Source organism: Hesperophylax consimilis, chromosome 12 (assembly GCF_061612785.1).
Source record: "Hesperophylax consimilis isolate HC1 chromosome 12, BYU_Hcon_1.0, whole genome shotgun sequence".
NCBI lineage: Eukaryota > Metazoa > Arthropoda > Insecta > Trichoptera > Limnephilidae > Hesperophylax > Hesperophylax consimilis.
The window spans coordinates 11,316,850-11,329,291 of NC_142847.1; the positions used below are offsets into that span (position 1 = coordinate 11,316,850).

General features: G+C 33.8%; 1 protein-coding gene across 1 annotated transcript in view; it reads right to left on the reverse strand.

Moving 5' to 3' along the window:
• l(2)gl (LLGL domain-containing protein l(2)gl) overlaps nucleotides 1-12,442 on the reverse strand; it is a 126,045-nt gene that overhangs the window by 111,011 nt on the left and 2,592 nt on the right. The window contains exon 2 of the mRNA XM_089638120.1: nucleotides 10,762-10,853. Coding sequence (XP_089494246.1) covers nucleotides 10,762-10,845 — 84 coding nt within the window. The 5' untranslated portion in view covers nucleotides 10,846-10,853. The remainder of the gene's footprint in view (nucleotides 1-10,761; nucleotides 10,854-12,442) is intronic.

A 12,442-nucleotide genomic window follows, 5' to 3' on the forward strand; every position in this document is an offset into this window, starting at 1 on the left:
ATGCCAGACCTGGTCACTCAAGGTTACACCGAGTATCAATGAAGATTTATTAGAACGTCAAATGAGTGAAATTATTTCTTTTAGATGTGTTTATTCGCCAGGATTACAGACATGACAGAATATTATGGACATGGTGATTATAATTGTGGTTAGTTTTAGTGAAGAAGCGAAGTTGTTTGCTGTATGACTGTATTCTGTAAGTCTGTAGTGTGTGTTGTATAAGGATGACGCGATGGTAAAGTGAGTGGCAGGTTACGTTAATTGATGGTGGCTTTTTGGGGTCATGAGACCATTACGAAATGAAAATAAGTAATGGAATTCGTTTTCAACGAAATTAATACAACTAAAATTATATTTTAAGTACTTTGTGTCTACTTGTACAACGATTAAATGATTTAATATAACAGTAAGCGAAAGTTTACAAAAATGACCATCTTGACCATAATGATGATGTTGTGAGTATTATCCCATTTCTAGGATTTGACCTCGATTTTCCAGCTTTCAAAATGTACCAAGTCTTGGGATCGATAAATACTTTATGATCGTATTGTATTGTTTTTCTAGTACCCTCTCCTATCACCGAGGCAATCTTCAACCATAACTCACTGTAACAGAACTGCACTGTACCAGTCAAGCAAAACATTTATAGAGGCATTTTTTACCTCTACTTTCATCAAACCACCCAATGTGGTTTGACGGAACATAATTCAACTTTATTATATCTAATTATTAAACGATTAAATTGATAATATTCAAAAGGCTCGTACAATAATGAAGATTGTTAAGTAAGCCAGGCCGTGGGAGCTGCTCTCTGGAGTTTCAATGGAGCAAGTGTGAAAATAACTACAAGATTGTGCTAATCCAACGCAGTCAACCAGTAAGCTCGTGGAAATTGAATTTTACATAACATCGCGGCGTAATGCAGAAGTCGCTAACTGCCAGCTCATGAACTGAAAACAAATAGCACTTTCACAAAAAGTACCTATTAAATTAAGCTCCAATAATAAAATAAAAAAGGCCAGGACTCAAAACTGAGCCTTGCGGAACACCCTTTAAGATTTTTTTTGGTTCAGCCACAACCCCACCTATAAATTATTATTTATGTTCTCTATGCTACGTAGTCTACTAACCATTTATATTTCTTTCATTTGATGCCATTCTTTTGGAGTGTCAATGATTACAAAGACGCATTTCAAACCGTCTCTTTTGTATTTGTAAATTAATCATAAAATTATTATATTGTAATATAGGAATAGCTTCAGTACGTACAGCAGGTTGACGATGCATGCCTTCCCAGATCACTAAAGAGTGAAGATGTAATTGTTACGCAAGGGCAGAGATACTTAATTATAAAAAACTTATCATTTATAATTGCTGCGCATTCAACCGAAAGTTGCGACAGAAAAGTAAGAGTTAATCTTTTGTGCGTTTGGCCTGGAAACAGCGGTACTTTTCTAATTGCATTACGATAAAAGTGGATATAGGTACTCGACAGGTAAATGACCCAGAAACTGGACAGATAGCAGTGGGACTGCGGAGTTGGCTGGGTTAACTGTTTGGCTTCTCTCGTATTCATACGCCTCTATCTGGGTCGGACATTTTAAACCCTTGGAATGACATGAAGCGAATAATCGTGGTTCGTGATACTGGTGTGAAATGCCAACAGCGAGATTGTCTAATTCGAATCTTTTCGTCAATCTGTGTATTATCTTTACATCGTACTAAATACATAACATAATTAACATCCAGTCATGCTCGAGTAGGCATAGGGGACCACCGCAAACATTTGTCATGGCATCCGCTTTTGCCTGTTCCAAAATAATTTATCTGTTCATACAAGCTAATTATTTTACCATACTTGTATATTTTACTTGATGGTTCTCTTGTGGGTCAGGAAGAAAGGTACAAACTGCACCGAGTTTAAAAAATGTAACTCTTTTTACAGTATGAACAATATATAGATAGTCTAAATTTTATATAGTGGAACTTCTGGTAAAGGCCGCCGTCAAAAATTGGTCATTGGTGAAACCACATCATCACGAATTCATATAAATATATGAAGACCTGACATGCCTCATAAAATATATCATAGATAGATTTGAACTCGATAGTTACTGGATTCTAATATTCAGTCACCCGGACGATTAACAATAAGTTAGCGACAAGCGTTGATCCTGGGATAGTCAGATCCTATCTTCGACCACCTGGTCAACTAGGTGCCATAGATTGGACACAAAGTGTGCAGTAAATAAAAGCCAGTGACTCACCCGAGTGGAGCATGCAGTCAAAAACAAGACCCGTACGTAACGATCCATAGAAAATATACAGCAATATAATGGGAGAAAAGAAAGCCATAACAACTGGGCAAAGAATAGGAGGATTTCAAACTTATCCTAAACAAGAACATATATAAGGACATCCAAACATGAGGTGTATACTCAATAGATGCGTGCATGCGTCAGTGCTCATGTTTTGGATACAAACATAGACTTCTCCCAAGACTAAAATGATAGTAACACAAAGTCATGGAAACAGTCAAAGGGCATTGAGTAATATGGTCAAGTGTATTATATCCTTGCAATGTGAAAAAATACCAACGAGTTAAATAGAAAAAGACAAAAACAGCCGATATTAAATAATGTCTACAATCTTCACAATGCTGAACATGTAGCACAGCTAACAGATGGAATTTTAATATCATAAAATTCTTTGATTAAGATTTTAAAAAAAGAAGGTAGCCACAAAGATTAAAGCTGCTAAGAGTCCCAAAGTGTCAGGAAAACTGGAAAAGGACTGGAGAAAGCTGATGAAGAAGAACACATCAGATCCATACACAAAGATCCCATATTCAGAACAAAGCTGAAACTAACGATTCAGAATAAAAGTTTTAGAGGTTTCAGTGAAGGTATTAATAATAGTTTCAGTAAACTGGGGTAAAGCATTTTGCAAGGGTTGCATGAATACGTTAGGGTAGACCCACTGGCCCATTTCTAGTCATAACATGTCTGCTCGAAACACGCGATTCCACACAACGAACATACATAATTATTATATACATTCAAATATGGTATGGTAAGGCCTACAATTCAGAGAACGCGACGTGTTTGAATGCATGTCGATGATTGTTTGCCAGTAAGTATATGTACATTGTTATTTCGTGTGAAAATGCTAAACACCCGTGCTTGTAACAAATTATATCCCAAGAGTGACATCGAATTGAAATCTAAGTAAATATTATACTTGTGTATTTACAACAGTGATTACAGTATTAATTACAGCAACCACGATTTAAGGGAATGATTTGTATAGTAATAATAAGTGTTTTATTATCTTTTTTTTTAACAAAATATATAATGATACCCTCACTGAGATCTCCCGTGTTGAGGATTTCATTTACGTATGATTAAAATTTATTAGTACGTAAAATATAAAGTAATTATGAATATATTGAAGTTTTTTTTAAATAAATATATTACAATACATGGTGTTTATTGTTCATTTGAGTGGTTTGAGTTTCAATCTGTATTTGGTGTCAGTATATGATCTATTTCTGATCTCCCTATGTTTTGTATCCAGCTTTTTATTTGAGATTTAAATGTTAAAATATTGTTATGACTTTTGAATAAGAGTGGGATTTTGTTGTAGAGTTTAGTACTATAGTATAGGAAGCTTTTTTGCCCAAATGTTGTGTTTGTAGTTGCTTGTTGAATATGTTTCTGACCCTAAGATCTAGTGTTTACAATATATGTGTTTTATATTTATGAATGTAAAGGAGTATTGCAGACATGATTAAAGAAAGGTGTGTGTAATATTCTAATGAATTTATTATGTTATTTAATATCAACGGTATAAATATACCATTAACAATAAATCATATAGAATGGACATCAGAAGGTTAAAAATGAACAAAAAATCTAGATGGATATACAAAATAAGGTATACAAGTACATCCAAAACTTATAAGTAGTCTTAGTAAGTTAAATAAATATTGATTGAAAAGATTTGATAGTATAGCCTACTTGTACCTACATTCCGTTTAGTTAAATAGATCCGCCACATCTGCGTATCTATTCCTAACCTCATGTAATCTAGGTAAAATGTTTGAAATGCTCAGTCTCCTGATATTGTTGCATTTAAACATGATTTTGGAACGAGTAGCTCTCGTAGGTATATGAAATTCAATGAGGTTAATTAAATCCGGGCTGTCTATACTAACATTTACAATTTTCAATTAAAAACGGAGAAGCGTCCAAGATAGCCGCTCAACGCACCGTAGAGGTGGTGAACCTAAAAAGCCCTGGACGGAGTAATTCAATAATAATTTGAGGCCGAAGGAGAAGATGTATGAAAAATGCCTAATTATTTTTTTAATGATGCATCCCATTCCTTATCTCATCAAATACCCTAATTAACTAACTAACAATCACGTTTCCCCGCAGGGTTAGGCAGAGAGGACGGACCGCCAAACAACTCGGTCTTGGCACTCACTCCTTGCCTCATTTACATTCATACAAATCATTTATCGTTATAACTGCGTTAACAACACAATAATAATAAATTACGCACCACCACACAAATCAGTTCAAAAGTTAGTCATACAAGATGGCTAAAAAGCCCCGAACGGAGCAATTCGAGAACAATTTGAAGCTGCAAGGTGAGGGGGACGATTTTTTAATGACCAATTCCTTTTTCTGTCTCATCAAATACCACAAAAAAATCATAAGCCGTCATAAATGCATTAACAACGCAAAAATAAAATAATAATAGTTAATTATGCACCACTTTCCATACAAATCAGTTCAAACGTTAGTCATACAAGATGGCTGCCAGGCAAATTTCCCTTCACCATAGATTTGGCTTCAATGCCATTCATACAGAAACGCACTAATGTTTTGTGCAGGGCTTTTTAGGTACGTCCAGTTGCGGCCAGTTGATACAGATGTATCCAGTAAGCACTAACAGTTCTGATACCGTAATATTAGAGAACTGGACACTAATTATAGGTAAAGCCATTTCAATATGTTCCAATAAAAATATTCTTTTAAAAAATCTGATAGCCTCTCAATCTTTCTCATTTGACGACGCATGGTAACAACAGAAAGAGGGCTTCCAACGGACCTCTCAGCGGCAAGACCATAACGATGTATTCACAGGGTTAATAAAAGTCAAGTGAACGGAATATTTCTTTTAAATTATTCAAATTAACAATAATTGACTTGGTGGAAAGGGGCATATCATTTCCAAAACGTGATTCAGCGACACATGAAGTAGGTTCGCATTTTGTTTAACGAATTACAAGTGAATATTTTTATTTTATTTGATATTTATTACGTAGGTACCTGATTAATAGAGAATGAAGATCGCCGATTGGTTGGAAGTCAATTGAGAAAAAAGCAACATTGGTAACGTACGTGAGGTGATAACAGGTGACACCATTTAAATTGTGCTAGCTATGCTGACCGGTTTCGCCCGTGGTTACAAAACTACTGTCACTCTTCATATTCCCATGAATATATATTTTACCGAAATGCTAAAAAAATCTTATGTATGGATATTAATCACTTTGTTTTGAATTCATCGCCAAACGAGTCCAATGGGAGGATTTTTTAAATGAAATATTATTTACAGATTTGGATGGTGGCATTCCGTTTGTATAATTTTGTAACTGAAGGGACATTAAATTCTGAAAAATTATTAACAAAAAAAATTGGTCTTTTTTTAACACTGGCAATATTAATAACGATGGCCGCTAGAGGCGCTAGTGTAGCATATTGACTTTGACAAAATGGCGGCAAATTGAATTTATTTAGTGGTTGGTGGCGGTATTTTGCGCTTTTTAATTAGTATTTTGATCAATATTTATAAAAAATATATGTATAAAAATGTCCCTAAACGTAGGTTTTTGTGTGTGAAGTTTACGGATGTAATCATTACAAACTACAAAAACACACACAAGTTTTTTTTTTAATAATGAATCAAATTAAATCATGTTATTATTAGGTTTTTATTATTGTGACAGCTGTTTTGACTTTCAATGCCAATTTCAACCGTCGTTTTAAACTCCTAATGATGAAGAACGTTGACAGGTTAGTTGGTGAAATAAAAAAAAGTTTGTTAAATCTTAGCAATTAAAATGTTCTTGATTAGTAAAAAGTGGATTATACCATGAAAAATATAATTATAATATTTTTTAAGGTTACTTCAGCAAAGCTGAATTAGTTCCATGTATAATTCTGTGTTCATGTTGAAGTTATAAAATCATCGTCATTTTTTATGTTCAAAGCACATTTTTGCAACTGTTTCAGCATAAAAACCTGGGTTATTTATTAAGACGAAGCTACAAGCCAAAAATGTGTATATTCTTAGTTTACCTTATATTGTAGGTAATAGGCATCAAAGTAAGTTAAAAGGGAAAGTTATTCGGAAATATGACTAAGTTTGATGTTGAACTTGATTACACAGGTATACGTAAGTAATTATTTATACTCTATCTAGAATGTGTTATCAATCTGTCTTCCTATTTGTTATCAGTACCGAATAACAAGAACAACAAAATAACTGGTAATACTTAAAAATAGCTTTATCTAGAAAGGGAAATGTTATTACTGAGTACAAACACAATGATCACATTCAAATTCGTAATTATAATCTTTGAAATATGATACAATCTTTACATGAAATATTCAATTACCCAAATGTTATCTAAAAATGGAAAAAACCACAATCAAAATTAAAACAAATTCTCAGAACTACTTATTAATACGTGATGTCATATTTAAAGAAAAACATAACAAATTACGAATAACCTGACAATATGTATTTGAATTCTTATTATTTTAAGCATAAAATGTTGCTTCTGCAGTGATAAAGAACTAATAGATGATTGAACTCGCGACGCCGCGGTGGAACCCAAAGCTTAGGACCGCTCGACTAACTAATCTTCAGAGAGCTTTTTCGTGGTGCTTTATCGCTATAAAATATACATAAACTATATTGTAATTGTATATTTCCGAACCTAATAACTAAAGAAAAATATCAAATGAATCAGAAGTATAGTAAAAAAATTATTTGTATGGAGTGGCAGTTTTTATCGGTGAGTTCTAGCGTAATGAAATTTACAGTTTTTTCAGTATGTAATTTCTAAGTCGATATAACTAGTAGTTCTGTGAACAGTAGACCTCGCGTCCAAAAAGTATGTTTCTCATTTTCTCTTATTAAATCAAAACAAAAAATTCCTCTGAAATGATATTTGTAAGTACTTAAATACATACAAACCTACTTAATTATAATCCATACATTTGAAGGAATTATACAATTTGAAGAAAGAAACGTCACTATCTCAAAGAAAATTCGAGAGGCAGGTATAAAAATGAGATTTTTCGTTTGAAACAAGAATCTTTATTGAACCATTAAAACGGCCACCATCTTGAAATTGAAAGAACAAACAAATTTACAGACAGACGAAATGCAAAACGGTCGAGTTAAAACAGGATTTCGCTACACTCGTCAACTGTTTTCAATTCAAAACGTCATTACCATCATAAGCCATGAAGCTTTTAAGAGTCAATTTTTCTTTATGAAAGCTAAGACAAGACGCCATGTTATCAATTATTTTCACAGCCTTTTGCACTGGAAAAAAAGAGAGTTTGAAGATCGCTAGAATAAGCTTAAACCGGTAGCGGTTTAAAAAGATAAAATAAGTATAATGAATTCCACCGAACTATCTAACAGTATCAAAAATAGGAATAGTATAATAATTAATAATATAATATAACAAGTTAATACTGAATGTTACATAAATTTGAGGAAACGTGAGAAAATTGTGGGTAAATAAATAAGGGACAAACCAAATAACAAACATTACAAAATCCCAGTTTTGGCTCGGATGAGTCGTGTTTTTACGCAACTTTATGGTGTTCTACGCCGTTTTGTAATGTCGCTATCATTGTTAGCTCACTCGACCTAAATACCTGCAAACTTTTACCTTTAACTGTGATAGCTTCGCCTATAATAATTATTAGCCAACGGGACAAACATTGTTATCAGGCGGACTCTGGCGACAATAAAAACAAACAACCATTTTACAACTTTTTCGTATGACAATAGTACCTACCCATTATTTAATGAATATCTACTCCAATAGATAGCAATATGCATCAGATATCAGATTAGTAGGTATGATCAATATTGCCCTGATGAAAGACCATCATTCAGATTCGAAATTTTACTTGAAACCTTCCCAATCTTCGTCTCTCCAATCTCCTTTCCATCATAATTGAGGATGTCTTAGTCAAGTCCTACTGGCTCCAGACATTTTGGAACAGTTGGAACTCTGACGAAGTAACACAAAAAAATAATAGTTTTCTTTCAAATCGGTATAGGTCATACTTCTAGGGAATTTATGTTCAGTGGTAATATCAATAAGAAAAAAATATATTTATAGGGTTTTCCAATAAGAGGTGTTATTTTAATATTCAAAGAAACTTTTCCCGTAAAAGATCAATGGTTTCGTTGCTTGTGTGGCACGTAGCGCCGTCTTGTTGAAAGTAAACGTTGTCCAGATCAATACCATCCAATTCCGGCCATGAAAAATCATTAATCATCTCTCGATAGCGCAATCCATTCACCGTAACTGTTGCTCCAGCCTCATTTTCGAAAAAGTAAGGTCCAATGACTCCGCCGGACCATAAACCGCACCAAACAGTCACACGTTGAGGATAGAGAGGCTTTTCAACAATAACTCTTGGGTTTTCCGAGCCCCATATGCGACAATTTTGCTTGTTGACGAAGCCACCGAGGTGGAAATGGGCCTCATCACTCAATATGATTTGCAATTGATTCACTCAAGTGAATTTTAATAATTTCAATGCGTTGTTGAAGCGTGTATCGTTCCATTTTTATTAATGGCGTAGTTTCTAATTGTCAAATGTAAACAAAATGACAGCTTCAAAAGTAACATCTACCGAAATAGCGGGCTATTCAAAATAACACCTCTTATTGGAAAATCCTGTATAGTGTTGAATACCCGGTGAACATAACTATGCACCAGTAAATCAAAATTTTACGTAAAATCAGGTCAGAAGTAGTTATAATTAGTAGGTCAATCGAGGGGTTTTCGCCAAAATCAGCGAAATAATACATCATGAGGGTATTTTGTAGTACAGTATTCAGATAGTATTGATATTGTCGGGAAGTAATGACGGTTCGACACGAAATGGGTGTTGTCATGATTCTACACAGGGACGTGCATTCCATATAGGAATTCATATTCGACATAAGCACTGCCTACCCTACCGTATCCGCATAGTATAAAAATATATTCAAATTCATTAAATTATATCAAAAAATAAATCTATAAAAATACGCGAGAAGTTCCGCTGCGAATTGCGCCCTACCGACCGCCTAACTAAGAAGCGGCATAAGCATTAAACAACTCCGTGCACGCCACTGATTCTACTAACTACTTTACCGCTCAGTCAGTCAGTTATCGTCATCAAATATTATCATAAACGTAAAGCCGTCATACCGCGATTTCGAAATACTAGATTGTATACAGGTTAACACGTAATGGACGCGAAATATTCATGGAAGTTGCAGTTGAAGTGTGCATTACAACCAATTATGGGCATAGTAAAGATATCAATTTAAAAATAAACAATAATCGAAAATGAGTAAGCGCCAAGTTGGGTAAATGTAAAGTGAAAGATTTCCGTACTCCATTTCACCATTTTTTTTTAATTTGGAGAATTAACGGAAAAAATTACAAATATTGAATATTGCTGATTTATTGAGATTCTCTTCAAATTATTCGTAATCCGGTTTAAAACGGGATTGCAGGCCTTTAACGAATGCATTGAAAGGTTTCCAAATAAACTTTTAGGACGAGTTGTTTCAAATAATTTGAACAATTCATCACGTTCTGTGAAGGCTCTATCCAAGTTCTGTTACTATTTCAGTTTTGTGAAGCAACCGGCCAATAATGATATAATAATAGAACATGAATAGAACCTTCAAATAACTTGAAAATCAACTTAAATTTGATGAATTGTTCAAATTCTGTGAAACAACTCGTCCTTAGTAAAATGCGAATGTATCACGATGTCGGAACACGTGTTCATAATAATCCTAATATTTCCGCATTTCGTCATAGTATATTATCAAGGCAAATGCAAATGCACGAACACGTGTTACGATATGTTTATTTTTTGAATTTACTAAAAGTTTATCAGGAAATGGCCTGCAATCCCGTTTATAACCGGATTACCAATAATTTTAAGAGATTTGTGATAAATTAGCAATACTCATTTTTCTGGGAACCCATTCTTCATATGTCTTTATTATGTTATTTTAATATATTTACCGCATCAAGTACTGGGCACCCTATAAAGTCGATAATCATAATTCTTTATCATTGAAGATTTCAGCAGAGAACCTGATTAGATATACTTACACAAATATTAATTAAAAAATGCTGCATTCATCAATGTCAACTAGGACATTAATGCGCATATTATATTTCTAAGAAATGAAACCTATCGTAGATAAACCAAAACTCTGATAAGGCTTCGTTCAATGTCATTTCCGACAGGATACCATGGCAGTTATGTTTTGTACACATTTTAAACAGTAGTTCTAAAACAATTAGGTGAAAAAAATACAACTTGACAATAAATTTATGAAACCTTACATAGGGCGCTATCTATGGACAAAGGATACAAACTAAAATGAAAAATCTAAATAATAATTAGCAAGGTTCCTTACCTTTCTAAAGGCGAAGAGCTCCCTCTGCAGTTTCAGCCTTTCGGCGGAAGGCTGCTGACCCTTCCCCCTGATGAATTTCAACATCGTATCACCTGGAAGAATTACGATTACTAATCAGACCACAGTGTGTAACACTATTGCAAGATTCAACATTATTGGTTACGATGTTTTGATGAGTAGTGGCCTATTTCTAGTAACAAGGGAAGAAGATGAAATGAAAAATGTATGGTTCTGCCGCTGAGAGCTCAATTTTAAGTTCCCTTTCTGTTACATACATCTATTATTAGAAAGAGGGAGAATTATCAACGAAGATATCAGCAGTTCACGTTTACAAAAGTCCTACCTGCCCGAAACTATGGCATGCCCATATGTGGAATGCTGAGAAAGTTGGGAAGAACTTGGATATTCAGTAATTCAATAAACATTGCTAAAACCATTTAATGTAGCATTTCAAAAACAAATCTCAAATATTTCAATCTAAACCCTTGCCAGTGATCGTACAAATCATTATCAAGTAAGATAAATGAAGAAAAAAACACACAAACATTAGCTTGGGTGCAGCCAATGGAAGGCTAAGTGCATTTCTTATCACCCCATTAGAGATATAAAATATATCGATACACATATGATCGTGATAACCAAAGGAAATTAATAATTAACTGCTTCAGAAAACCTCTAAGCAAATCACTTCGAACAGAGAATAAGGAACTCCAGTCCATTTTTTTTATCAAGGACCTTCTAACTTAAGGCGATGCCATACGTAGTAATGCAAAATCATGTGTTTTTGGTTTGAAAATTTGATCGCTTAGAAATTTTTCAGATGCTTTAAAAAAATACCGCGAGTATAATACATCTTGGCCTTTGAAATAATCGAGTATTTTTTACGTAAGTCTTTTTATAAGCCCAGAAAAAAATAATTTATAAGGCCTATGAAAACTGCTTTAATGTTCAAAATTTCCTACTTACGAACCCATTTTCGGTTATGGTTTTATTGTATGATGTGGGAAATTAAGTTATTTATAAAATGATCGAAAAACATTTAAATATTTGTGCCTGAACATCCACAAAATAAAATAAAAGGCACTTTTTGGCCATGTTTTTTTCTTGCATAAATCAAAACAGCTGGATGGTGTTAAGCGGGAATTTAAGCATTATCGCCAAAATATTACACGACGTATGGCATCGCCTTAAACACCGCTGTATTAAAACGCACCAAATTTATGGACGTGACCTGTGACGTGCCCAGTCTCAAATTTTTTACTTTTTTTTCAACCGGCGTTGTATCTCGCATGGGAGTCGAGACATTTTTCAAAATGTTAGCATCTTGTCACTAATGTTGTTGTATTGAACCAAAGTGCAAAAACACATCCATACGCACCTGATAAACAATTTATCGGTATTTAAAAACTTGCATTATGGTTCTAAATGGAATGTGGGCCAGGGTTACCAAAGCAATGTTCCTTTACCTCGGAAATGAAACAAAATTCTATTGAATTTGGCATTTATTTTTGATAATCAATTTCGGATTTTCTCTTTAGTTCCGGCTTTAAAAATAGACTTTTATGAAAAATTGCAGCGAAATAAAACGAAGTATTATAGTACATTCCCATTGCATTGTAAATATGATTGGATAATCAGAATCCCCGCATAAAATCCAATTCTTGAAAAATGTTAGAAATTT